This window comes from Macaca mulatta, chromosome 9, assembly GCF_049350105.2.
Source record: "Macaca mulatta isolate MMU2019108-1 chromosome 9, T2T-MMU8v2.0, whole genome shotgun sequence".
Lineage (NCBI taxonomy): Eukaryota > Metazoa > Chordata > Mammalia > Primates > Cercopithecidae > Macaca > Macaca mulatta.
Genome location: NC_133414.1, coordinates 7,438,836 through 7,451,161, shown reverse-complemented (window position 1 = coordinate 7,451,161; position 12,326 = coordinate 7,438,836). Strand labels below are relative to the sequence as shown.

At 43.8% G+C, this 12,326-nt stretch overlaps 1 protein-coding gene across 5 annotated transcripts in view; it reads left to right on the top strand.

The window, feature by feature from the left end:
* ANKRD16 (ankyrin repeat domain 16) overlaps positions 1-12,326 on the top strand; it is a 29,279-nt gene that overhangs the window by 1,185 nt on the left and 15,768 nt on the right. For 2 of the 5 annotated variants that reach the window (XM_015146413.3, XM_015146412.3), the window contains exons 2-7: positions 724-944; positions 3,017-3,059; positions 4,409-4,517; positions 5,318-5,479; positions 8,313-8,391; positions 10,678-10,868. In XM_015146413.3, the coding sequence (XP_015001899.2) occupies positions 724-944; positions 3,017-3,059; positions 4,409-4,517; positions 5,318-5,479; positions 8,313-8,391; positions 10,678-10,835 (772 nt within the window). In that variant the 3' untranslated portion in view covers positions 10,836-10,868. Of the gene's footprint in view, positions 1-723; positions 945-3,016; positions 3,060-4,408; positions 4,518-5,317; positions 5,480-8,312; positions 8,392-10,677; positions 11,444-12,326 lie in introns of those variants that run through there. The other 3 variants (XR_013397906.1, XR_013397905.1, XM_015146415.3) reach the window with 2 other exon arrangements.

Below are 12,326 nucleotides of genomic sequence, written 5' to 3'. Positions count from 1 at the left end.
AGAGCACAGAATAATGTAGAATATAACCAAACAGAATGTTACCAAACAATGAAGTGTGTGCACTGTACAGATAGCTCCTGGATGCGACGTTCTGGAGACATTTAGCTCAGTTACTTCTGCATCAATGCATGGTTTCAGTTGACATTGCTCCAATCAATATCCAGAATTCCTGAGTTATTCACGCACTTGTGTGTGTAGAGCACTGTGCAGCTGTATCACATACGTGCAGCCATGGATAACCACCACAGTCAAACCACACCATCACACAAGCCAATTGCATTTCATTTGTTAGATTGACGCTGATTTCAGTACTCACTAGGTCAGGTTCGTTAGAGGGTGTGAACCTCTTTAGGAACATGGGGAAGTACGTCTTCCCCACTGGGGCAGGGGAATAGACCCGGTTGTTTTGAGGGTTGTCTGTGGGTTTTCTTAGCTCTGCCCCAATTCACTGCTCTCCTGTGAACTAGCTCATAAGCAGCTTTGTCTCCCAGGCACCCTCTCCTCTAGGTACACATTCGTTACAATCATTTTCCCCTTATTATTTCTCCCAGGGTCCTCACAGAAGGCACAGAGGTCGCCGGTCAAAGCTGTTTCCTGCCTGCCAGAGCCCCAACCCTCTAGGTTTCCTATCTGTGCCAAGGATGTGTGTGTTTTGAAGACCTGGCCCCTGGCTTCTAATGTCTCAGCTGCTTCCATCTGACAGCTTCTCCTGGTTGGCCTTAGGACTCCTCTGATGATGGCCTGCACAAGGAAGAACCTGGGGGTGATCCAGGAGCTGGTGGAACATGGCGCCAATCCACTCCTGAAGAACAAAGATGGCTGGAACAGTTTCCACATTGCCAGTCGAGAAGGCGACCCTCTGATCCTCCAGTACCTGCTCACTGTTTGCCCAGATGCCTGGAAGACAGAGAGCAAAATTAGAAGGACTCCTCTGCACACTGCAGGTACAGCCTACAGCTCTGCAGGCGTGCAGTACACACATGTGGCTGCTTCACCCAGCCCTGCCCAACCTCATCTTGTTCAGGTTACCTTCTGGGGAAAAGAGGATTTTGGAAAACAGAAGGCAGAGAATAAGAACATCTGGGTGGAGGAGGGGGTGGGGGGTGCGCAGGTACGGTGGCTCACGCCTGTAATCCCAACACTTTGGGATGCTGGAGGCAGGTGGATCACCTGAGGTCAGGAGTTCAAGACCAGTCTGGCCAACATGGTGAAACCCCATCTCTACTAAAAATACAAAAATTAGCTGGGCATGGTTGCGGCTCCCTGTAATCCCAGCTACTCGGGAGCTCTAGAGTCTGAGGCCAGAGAATGACTTAAACCCAGGAGGCAGAGGTAGTACTGAGCGAAGATTGCACTACATTACACTACAGCCTGGGCAATAAGAGCAAACCTCCATCTCAAAAAAGAAGAGCATTTAGGGGCCTTTTGGCATATAATCAATTTCTAAAACTAACATAACTTGGCTAGCATGCTGTTGTATTAGTTTATTTTTCGTATGTATCTGTGTTATCCTCCCTAGATTATTTGCCCATGAGCTGGTTCTGTGGTACATAGTCTTTGGCCTTGGGCAAGGAAATCAGTCTCTCTCTTGAGCAAGTTTCCTCATCCACCAAATAATGTCAGTGATGGTATGTCTCAGGGTTGTGGTAGAGTTTAAAGAGCGTGATGTATGTAAATCCTTTAGAAGATGCTTGGCACATAGCACGAAGTAACTGGTTAGTGCTATTTTCTTTATCATGTTTACATCGTTACTCTTGAAGGAGGGAAATATATGTCCTCATAGCCTTAGTAACACCTACCATAGTGCTATACATTTAAATAAATATAGTACTCATAATTAAATGCCTTGGCCCAATAACATCTAATGTAAATTTGGGTTACAGTTTTTATTATTTGGAGTAGTAATTCTTAACTCTGAATTAGCTATTTGTAGATTATTTTAAATTAGTAAAAAGTTTCTATTTGCTCATTTGTTTGAAGAAAGTAAAAAGAAAAGCAATTAGTAAAAAGTAAAACTACTGTAATTTCAGAAATTAGATATTAAGGAGCTCAAGAGTCTAGATCAAAAAATTCAGAAAATAACTTGTAGCTTTCTAGATAGTACACTGATTAGGATACAGGGCTTTTAGTTTCTCTAAAAATCATCACTTGTGACATTTTATAGTGTTGCTTTTTGTTTTTTGTTTTTTGGTTTTTTTTTTGACAGGGTCATGCTCTGCCGCCCAGGCTGGAATACAGTGGTGTGATCTCGGCTCACTGCAACCTCTGCCTTGTAGGTTCAAGTGATTCACGTGCCTAAGTCTCCTGAGTAGCTGGGATTACTGGCACGTGCCACCACGCCCAGCTAATTTTCATATTTTTAGTAGAGACGGGTTTAACCATGTTGGCCAGGCTGGTCTCGAACTCCTGACCTCAGGTGATCCACCCACCTCGGCCCCCCAAAGTGCTGGGATTACAGGCATGAGCCACAGTTGGCAATTAGGGACCAAGGAATCCTTTCTAAAGCTTTGCAAGTAAGTAGAAAACTTTTTTTTAGCTCATAAATTATTTGACCAGTTTCTCCCCTGGAGAAACAATCAGCACTCCATCATTCACCCAAAGTAGGGGAAGACAAATAGTCATAACCTTTGAGTATAGTTACTTTTGGTAGGGGAATTAAATCCAGGCTATTTTGTCATGGATTACTATTACAATATTTTGCATTTCCTGGGCAAAAATGGACTAGCCTTGGGGATTCGCAGCACAGAAGCGTAAGTTTAGGATTGAAAGTTTCCCGTGAAAGTGCACGTAAAGATAAGATAATCAAGTGTTGACTGCATACATATAAAGTGAAAACATTGTTTACCACTTTATCCAGTTAAATATTTATTTGTGTAGGGCAGTAACAGTGTACCCTATTTAATGACTCCTTCTTGTAAGCTATCACTAATAGAATGGGGCAGAGAGCAAAGCGAGGAGGCAGGAAGTATTTTATGTGTGCACTAAAAAGCTCTAATTGTCAGCTTTCTCCTCCCAGCAATGCATGGCCATTTAGAGGCAGTCAAGGTGCTTCTTAAGAGGTAAGAACAATACAACAAGTTGGGGAAAATATTTGCTAACTATGACAAAGAGTTATTATCAGTGCTACGTAAAGAGCTCAGACACATTTTTAAGAAAGAAATTAGGCTTTCAAAAGAAAAATAAACAAAAGACATAAGCAGTTAAAGAATATAAAAAATAAAGATCTGGGGAAATGTTTTCAGTGGCAAAATCTCCATTTTTCTATTTTTTTCAACAAGCATTTATACAAATTCATTTAGCACTTAATATAAAGTAAGCCCTGTACCAGGTGCGGGGGCCACAACAGAACAAGACACATGTAGTTTCTACCCTCCTGGAACTCACAGACTGGCAGGAAAGACGCACCATGAAGGAGTCCCGAAAGTCCGGTGTGCATTACAAGGACTTGCAGGATCCTTACAGAACAAATAATGGGAAGACCCAATTTGGCTTAAGAGTAAAGAATCTCAGCGCCAGTGTTTAAGCTGTGACCTGAAGGAGAAAAAGAAATTAGCTGAAAGCGGGAGGCAAGGGAGCATTCCAGACAGCAATAACAGCACCCACGGATGCTCCCAGCCAGGAAAAAGTGTGGTAGATTGAAGAAACCGAAAGATGCCTAGAATATGCTGAAGCCTGAACATTGAAGGGGAGGGTGAATGCTATCAGCCACATTGAGGATTTTCCCTTTTTTTTTTTTTTTTTTTTTTAAGTTTTTGAGATGGAGTTTCCCTCTTGTTGCCCAGACTGGACTGCAGCGGCGCAATCTCAGCTCACTGCAACCTCCACCTCCCAGGCTCAAGCGATTCTCCTGCCTCAACCTCTTAAGTAGCTGGGATTGCAGGTGCACACCACCATACCCAGCTAATTTTTTATATTTTTGGTAGAGACAGGGTTTCACCATGTTGGCCAGGCTGGTCTTGAACTCCTGACCTCAGGTGATCCACCCACCTCGGTCTCCCAAAGTGCTGGGATTACAGTCGTGAGCCACCGTGCCCAGCTTGGACACAGATGTCTTAAATATTTTGGCTGTGGAATTGAGGGATGGGGGTAATCAATTGATTAGGAAGGATGAGAGAAAGGTAGTGGCAAGGGATGACTTCAGGGCCTCTGGTGCAGGAAGCTGAAGGACCAAGTGCTGTCAAATGGGATGGAGAAGGTTAGAGGAACAACGGGTCTGCTGGGGAAGACTATCATGCTCCTGAAGGCTTAGTGCTCAGTTCGGACACTGAGGTGGGGGAGAATAGAGAGAGCTCCACGCTCACAGGCCATTTCCACACATGCAGTCCACCTGCAGATGATCAGGTGTCAACTGTCCCTTGGGTTTGAGGTGGTGAATTTTCTCAGCTCTTACTTGGGGTTTTGGCTCTAGGTGCCAATATGAACCAGACTACAGAGACAACTGTGGCGTCACCCCCTTGATGGATGCAATCCAGTGTGGTCACATCGATGTCGCTAGGCTGCTCCTTGATGAACATGGGGTATAAAAATGGTTGTGTTTTTATTCTTTTGGTTCTTCTTACACATTTTAGGTCACAGGCTAAACAGAGCACATCGTTGCTCAGATCCCAGGTTCCATTCCCCAGCCCTTCCAAACTCTCTCTGCGACTTGGTGACCTCTTTAAGCACCAGTGTTCCCATCTGTAAAATGGAGAGAAATTTAGTTTCTTCAGAAAGTTGTAGGAGGATTAAATAATATAATGTACATAAAGCAGTTGGCAAAATATTCAGTAAATGGTAGCTGTTTTATAGCAATAATAACAACAAATTGTCTCTGCTGAGAGTGCTTTTGGCACCATAGCCTGGAACATTGAATCATAACCATCTTTTTGATTAGAGAGCCCTTTTTTGAGAGCAGGGCATGATGGCTCATGCCTGTAATCCCAGCACTTTGGGAGGCCAAAGCAGGTGGGTAACCTAAGGTCAGGAATTTGAAACTAGCCTGGCCAGCATGTTAAAACCCATCTCTACTGAAAATATAAAAATTAGCCAGGTGTAGTGGCACACACCTGAGGCTGAGGCAGGAGACTTGCTTGAATGAAGGAGATGGAGGTTGCAGTGAGCCAAGATTGCACCACTGCACTCCAGCCTGAGCAACAGAGTGAGACTTTGTCTCAAAAAAAAAAGAGTCCTTTGAGGATGAGACAAAAGCTACATATCCTCCACCCAGAGAGCTATCCGTAAACAGCTCAGTGTTGCTGAAGCGCCAGCAGGTGCCCAGATCTGAGTTGCCCTGTTTCTTATCTTTGACCTTTGCTCCTTTCTCTCCTCTGCCCACTAGGCTTGCCTTTCAGCAGAAGACAGCCTGGGTGCCCATGCTCTGCACAGGGCAGCTGTCACAGGGCAGAACAAAGCCATCCGATTCTTGGTCTCTGAACTTGGTATCGATGTAGATGTGAGAGCCACATCAACCCACCTCACAGCACTTCATTATGCAGCTAAGGTTTGTTACTTCTTATAACATTGTCCCAGCTTCCCCGAGGCTTGCCTTACTCCATTGATGGGTAGCTCCGTAGCCTGGTTTCTTTGGCCCCATCTCTGTGGAGGAAATTGCCCATGATATTCTTCTGAAATGGTCAGGATTCTGAAGCAGTTTATCTCTTCAAACAGAAACCTAACTTGAATTTGTTTCTAGGCAAAAACTTACTTAAAAAAAAAAAATTTTACTCCATAAAGTGCCTCCCCGCTCACACACAGGTTTTTGTTTTCAGGAATAATGTTATTTGAAGCCATAAATACCCATTGTATGAAATTCTTGGCTCTCCGTTCTTATACTGGATTCCAGAAGTTAAGAACTCTTCAGCCAGGGCAAGAGAATTGCATTTACTAGGCTCTCTGGGGTGTGAAATATTGAAGATAAACAAACATTTTCAGTGGAAAAGTAGCTATTTTAAATGCTAGGAGCGTTTTGCATATTATCCTTAACATTATCTATTGGCTCTATGCCTTTACTTATTTTTTGTTTTTTTGTTTATTTGTTTTTGTTTTTGTTTTTGCTTTTGTTTTGAGATGGAGTCTTGCTCTGTTGCCCAGGCTGGATTACAGGTGCGTGCCACCATGCCTGGCTAATTTTTGTATTCTTAGTAGAGACGGAGTTTCACCATGTTGGCCAGGCTGGTCTTGAACTCTTGACCTCATGATCCACCCACCTCGGCCTTCCAAAGTGCTGGGATTACAGGTGTAAGCCACTATGCCTGGCCTACTTGTTTTTCTAATCAATTACATTCTCCTGCCTGATGTCTTGCTTTCGAGCAGCTGGGTAGATACACATGGATGTGCTCTGTGGCCACAGGGTCCTCCCATAGGAAGAGTGAACCTGGAACCTTAATTGTAGTCTCATCACATAGTAGCAGACTAACTGGCTAGACAAAGAGTGTATAAATTATTTCATAGGCCGAGCGTGGTGACTCACTCCTGTAATCCCAGCACTTTGGGAGGCCGAGGCAGGTGGATCATGAGGTCAGGAGATCAAGACCATCCTGGCTAACATGGTGAAACCCCATCTCTACTAAAAATACAAAAAATTAGCTGGACGTGGTGACAGGTGCCTGTAGTCCCAGCTACTAGGAAGGCTGAGATAGGAGAATGGCATGAACCTGGGAGAAGGAGCTTGCAGGGAGCCGAGATCGCGGCCACTGCACTCCAGCCTGGGCAACAGAGCAAGAAAAAAAAAAAAAGATCAAGACCATCCTGGCCAACATGGTGAAACCCTGTCTCTGCTAAAAAAATTACAAAAAAATTTAGGCTGGGTGTGGTGACGCATGCCGGTAGTCCCAGCAACTAAGGAGGCTGAGGCAGAAGGATCACTTGAACCCAGGAGGCAGAGGTTGCAGTGAGCCAAGATCATGCCACTGCACCCCACCCAGACTACATCTCAAGACTACATCTCAAATATATATATTTATTTTATAAATAATATTTTATTTTACAAAATATAATAATTCCTACTAGCTGTAATAGGAATTCCCATTTATGAGAGGTTATGATCTTTTCTAGTTTATCTGTGCCCTAAAGATTTTAACGAAGGGCCGGGCGCGGTGGCTCAAGCCTGTAATCCCAGCACTTTGGGAGGCCGAGACGGGCGGATCACGAGGTCAGGAGATCCAGACCTCCTGGCTAACACGGTGAAACCCCGTCTCTACTAAAAAATACAAAAAACTAGCCGGGCGAAGTGGCGGGCGCCTGTAGTCCCAGCTACTCGGGAGGCTGAGGCAGGAGAATGGCGTAAACCTGGGAGGCGGAGCTTGCAGTGAGCTAAGATCCGGCCACTGCACTCCAGCCTGGGCGACAGAGCCAGACTCAGTCTCAAAAAAAAAAAAAAAAATATTTTAACGAAGAGTGTATTTGCTTGGGAAATTTTAGAGTTTTGGGTTCTGTATAAATCACAAGATTTGTACTGCTCACAATGATGGAAACTAACTGCATTGGGTCAGTAATTTGGCCCACAGAGTTGATCATCTATATTCTAATAATTAAATGTCACCAAAATGTTTATTTAATGATTTATACTAGAATTGAGAATGATACACTATCTTACTTTAGATATGAAAATTTGGCCAGGCACAGTGGCTCACACCTCTAATCCCAACACTTTGGGAGGCTGAGGTGGGAGGATCCCTTGAGCCCAGGAGTTTGCAATCAGTCTGGACAACATAGTGAGACTTTGTCTCTACAAAAAAAAAAGAATAAATTAGGGGAAAAAAGATATGAAAATTCACTTTTAGCAGTTGACTGTTTTAGAAAAGGTGCCTAATGTATGTTAGAGTCTGGGTTTAAAGTGTGAAAGGAAAATAAAAACTTAAGATCCCCAAGTCACTCTGCCAAAAGAAAAAAAAATTAAACTGAAAGCTGAGTCATACGGAAAGCTGCCTTTCCTTTTGTTCCTAAGCAGATAGCTACAGATAAAGGGTTAAATATTTCCACAGGTAGCTACTTTATATTCACCTTATCTTATGTAAAGTGCCAATTTACTGAGCAGAAGGAGATATTTAATGTATCGTTGCCTATTCCCCCCACCTACTCCTTTTATCCTGCAGCGTGGATTCAGTAATGTGACCGTACCCTCCCCTCCTTTTCACTCCAGCCCTCATCCCCTTTAAATATTGAAGCCCTCAAAATCATCTTTGGAGAGAGACACAGATCTGTCTCTCGGGTATGTCCTTAACCTTGGCAAAATAAACTTCTAAATTGATTGAGGCCTGTCTCAGATACTTTTTGGTTTGCAAAAGGTTTTCTTTTATCCCCCTCACAGTGATAACAAATTTGTTTCAATTCAGGAAGGACATACAAGTACAATTCAGACTCTCTTATCCTTGGGAGCTGACATCAATTCTAAAGATGAAAAAAATCGATCAGGTACCGTTTAATTTTGTATATGCCTTGGAAATTAGTAAACTGAGTATAACCAATACACTTTTATATTTAAAACATTGATTTTATATTCTTCCTTTTTTTTTTTTTTTTTGTGGTGGTTTTTTGTTTTTTTTTTTTTTGAGACGGAGTCTCGCTGTGTCGCCCAGGCTGGAGTGCAGTGGCCGGATCTCAGCTCACTGCAAGCTCTGCCTCCCGGGTTTTTACGCCATTCTCCTGCCTCAGCCTCCCGAGTAGCCGGGACTACAGGCGCCCGCCACCTCGCCCGGCTAGTTTTTTGTATTTTTTAGTAGAGACGGGGGTTTCACCGTGTTAGCCAGGATGGTCTCGAACTCCTGACCTCATGATCCGCCCGTCTCGGCCTCCCAAAGTGCTGGGATTACAGGCTTGAGCCACCGCGCCCGGCCGTGTGGTGGTATTGTTGAGACAGAGTTTCCCTCTGTTGCCCAGGCTGGAGTGCAGTGGCGTACCATTTCAGCTCACTGCAACGTGCATCTCCTGGCTCAAGTGATTCTCGTGCCTCAGCCTCCTGAGTAGCTGGAATTACAGGCATGCACCACGATGCCTGGCCAGTTTTTGTATTTTTAGTACAGACAGGGTTTCCCTGTGTTGGCCAGGCTAGTCTTGAACTCCTGACCTCAAACAATCTACCTGCCTTGGCCTCCCAAAGTGCTGGGATTACAGGCATGAGCCACTGCGACCAGCCTTAATATTATTCTTCTAATAGCTCAGCTACTTTTCCTTAAAATATCTGTTTCTCTTCATATAATTGTTATTATAGCAGTGATGATGACTGCCACTCATTACAACTGCTGTTGTTAACCTTTGTTATTATTTTAAACCATAACAATATATGCGTCATAAAAGCAGTCTCTTTCTAATCCATGATGACACTTGCTAGCCAGGTATTGTATCAGTTCTTCGCAGGTCATCCATTTTGGAGTATAGAACTATATTCACTATTATTTTTTTTTTATTTAGAATATTCAGAAACATTCTGAGAGCGAATTCTTTAGACTGGGACTTTAAAATAAACCCTCTAACATTTTGTGAGCCAAAGACCATCTTGCAAGGGTTTAGTGGAATCTTTTTTTTTTTTTTTTTTGTCACGCTGTTACCCAGTCAGGAGGGTAGTGGCATGGTCTTGGCTCACTGCAACCTCTGCCTCCCAAGTTCAAGCGATTCTTCTGCCTCCCAAGTAGCTGGGACTACGGGTGCCCACCACCATGCCCAGCCAATTTTTGTATTTTTAGTAGAGACAAGGTTTCACCATGTTGGCCAGGCTGGTCTCAAACTCCTGACCTCAAGTGATCTGCCCACCTCGGCCTCCCAAAGTGCAGGGATTACAGGTATGAGCCACTGCACTTGGCCTAGTGAGATCTTTCTGATGCTTCAAAGACTTGCAGGAACCTACCTAGTCCCTCTAGGGCTGGAAAGGGCAGCTGCTCTGCCCAGGAAGGGACACCGCTTCTCTGCTGGAGGGAAGGCAGCAGAACCACCAGTGCCCCTGAACTCAGCACACCAGGAACCTCAGTATTGATTTCTATACCCAGAGTGGGAAGCTTGTTCAACAGTGTTTTTTTGGTTACATGATTATTTGTGGTGATAGTTTTATTTACAAAGCAAATTCAATAAACCTTTTAGAAAGTTTTTTGTACCATTTTAAGTGTGTTTCTAGAGCATTCCGGAGTATGGAGAGGATGTCTCCTATATCTTGTTAACTTGCTCTGTTGCTTCTTGTTTTAGATCAGTTTCTTTTTCTTTTTCTTTTTTTTGAGACAGTCTTGCTCTGTCACCCAGGCTGGAGTGCAGTGCTTACTGCAACCTCCACCTCCCAGGTTCAAGTGATTTTCCTGCCTCAGCCTCCTGAGTAGCTGGGATTACAGGCACGCACCACCACGCCTGGCTAATTTTTTAATTTTAGTAGAGATGGGGTTTCACCATGTTGGTCAGGCTGGTTTCACACTCTTGACCTCGTGATCTGCCCACCTCAGCCTCCCAAAGTGCTGGGATTACAGGCATGAGCCACCGCGCCCGGCCTAGATCAATTTCTTAAATCCTCTCTAACTGGTTTTGTTATCTTTAAAACTATTTTCAACCCAATCAGGTTAAAAAGAAAAATATTTTGATCTAGTGTAGGTGAAGTTGTGAAAATGAATTATGGAAGATATTGAAAGAATCGATATTCTTATTGGGCACTATCAACTCACAAGGTCAGTATTGCTCCAGGGGTTGTGTTTTTAAGTCCACATGATTTTTGTCACCCCTCAGCCCTGCATCTGGCCTGTGCAGGTCAGCATTTGGCCTGTGCCAAGTTTCTCCTACAGTCGGGACTAAAGGATTCTGAAGACGTCACGGGCACACTGGCTCAGCACCTCCCAAGGAGAGCAGATGTCCTTCAGGGCTCTGGCCACAGCGCAATGACATAAGGATGTTTCCAAGAGGAGGCAGTAAAGCGCATGGTAATTCATACCCTGCTTCTTAAGTCAGTCACAGATTCAGCGAAACGAGTTGGAAGCCAGTTTTCCATCTCCTCCTCTTCCTCCCTTCCCTCCTCCTGCATGTTCCCCTCCTGCTGAGGAGTTCCCAGTGATCAGGGGGCTGAATTCCCAGCTCCATGACAGGCACATTATGGAGTCCTGGGCACAGTCATAATCTTCCCGTAGTCCATATTTCACTGTTTGTATTCTTAAAGTAGAATAGATAATGTTTGTGAGATCAGATTGTGGGATCCTTAGAGAAGCACGCACCATGCATGAATATAATGAATATAATATAGTATGCACACTTTCACAAATATATGAAATATAATAACTGCTGCATGGTAAGGCTATGATAATAATAACAAAAATATCACATACATTGCTATTAACTTGAGCCATAAAATGTAGTTGACCTGTTTAATTTCTTCCTTCATAAGCTTTTACTTGGCCATTACAATGGTTCACTTTTGGTTTCGTAGCCAAGAAGGACATACTTATAATCTGTTTGCACAGGCATTTACAAGAAATTAATAAAGATTTTTATATATTCTAAACACTGCTCGTTAAGCTATCAAGTTTTAATCTTGAGGGTTTTTGTTTGTTTTAATAGATAAATTCAGTATTGGCCCCCTTCAAGTAATAAATACATGTAGAAAATGTAACTAAGGACCAGGCATGGTGGCCTGTGCCTGTAATCCCAGCACTTCGGGAGGCTGAGGCAGACAGATCACTTGAGGCCAGGAGTTCAAGACCAGCCTGGCCAACATGATAAAACCTCATCTCTACCAAAAATACAAAAATTAGCCAGGTGTGCTGGTGCATGCCTGTAGGCCCAGCTACCAGGGAGGCTGAGGCCCGAGAATTGCCTGAACCCAGCCGACAGAGGTTGCAGTGAGCCGAGATTGCGCCACTGCACTCCAGCCTGGGCAATGGAGCGAGACTCCGTCTCAAAAAAAGAAAGAAAATGTAACTAAGATATTTACAAAATTTCTGTTAAACTGAGTTGAAGAATGGGGTTTTGTCTTTAAAACCCATTTTCTGTCCTGTGCCGTCCACTCACAGAAGCCTCTGACTGTTAAGGAATGAAACACTTGACATTTAGCTTTAAAAGATATTGTAGCCTCTTAAATGGAGTAAAGATAGGATGAGTCCTCAGGCATTTAGATTCTTTTTCTACATTTTTCCTTTTCTTTTCCTTTTTTGATCCTTTTCTCTGAATTGCAAAGAATGATTATTATTTTAGGTCAGGCTTCTTTTTTTTTTTTTTTTTTTTTTTGAGACGGAGTCTCGCTCTGTCACCCAGGCTGGAGTGCAGTGGCCGGATCTCAGCTCACTGCAAGCTCCGCCTCCCGGGTTCACGCCATTCTCCTGCCTCAGCCTCCCGAGTAGCTGGGACTACAGGCGCCCGCCACCTCGCCCGGCTAGTTTTTTGTATTT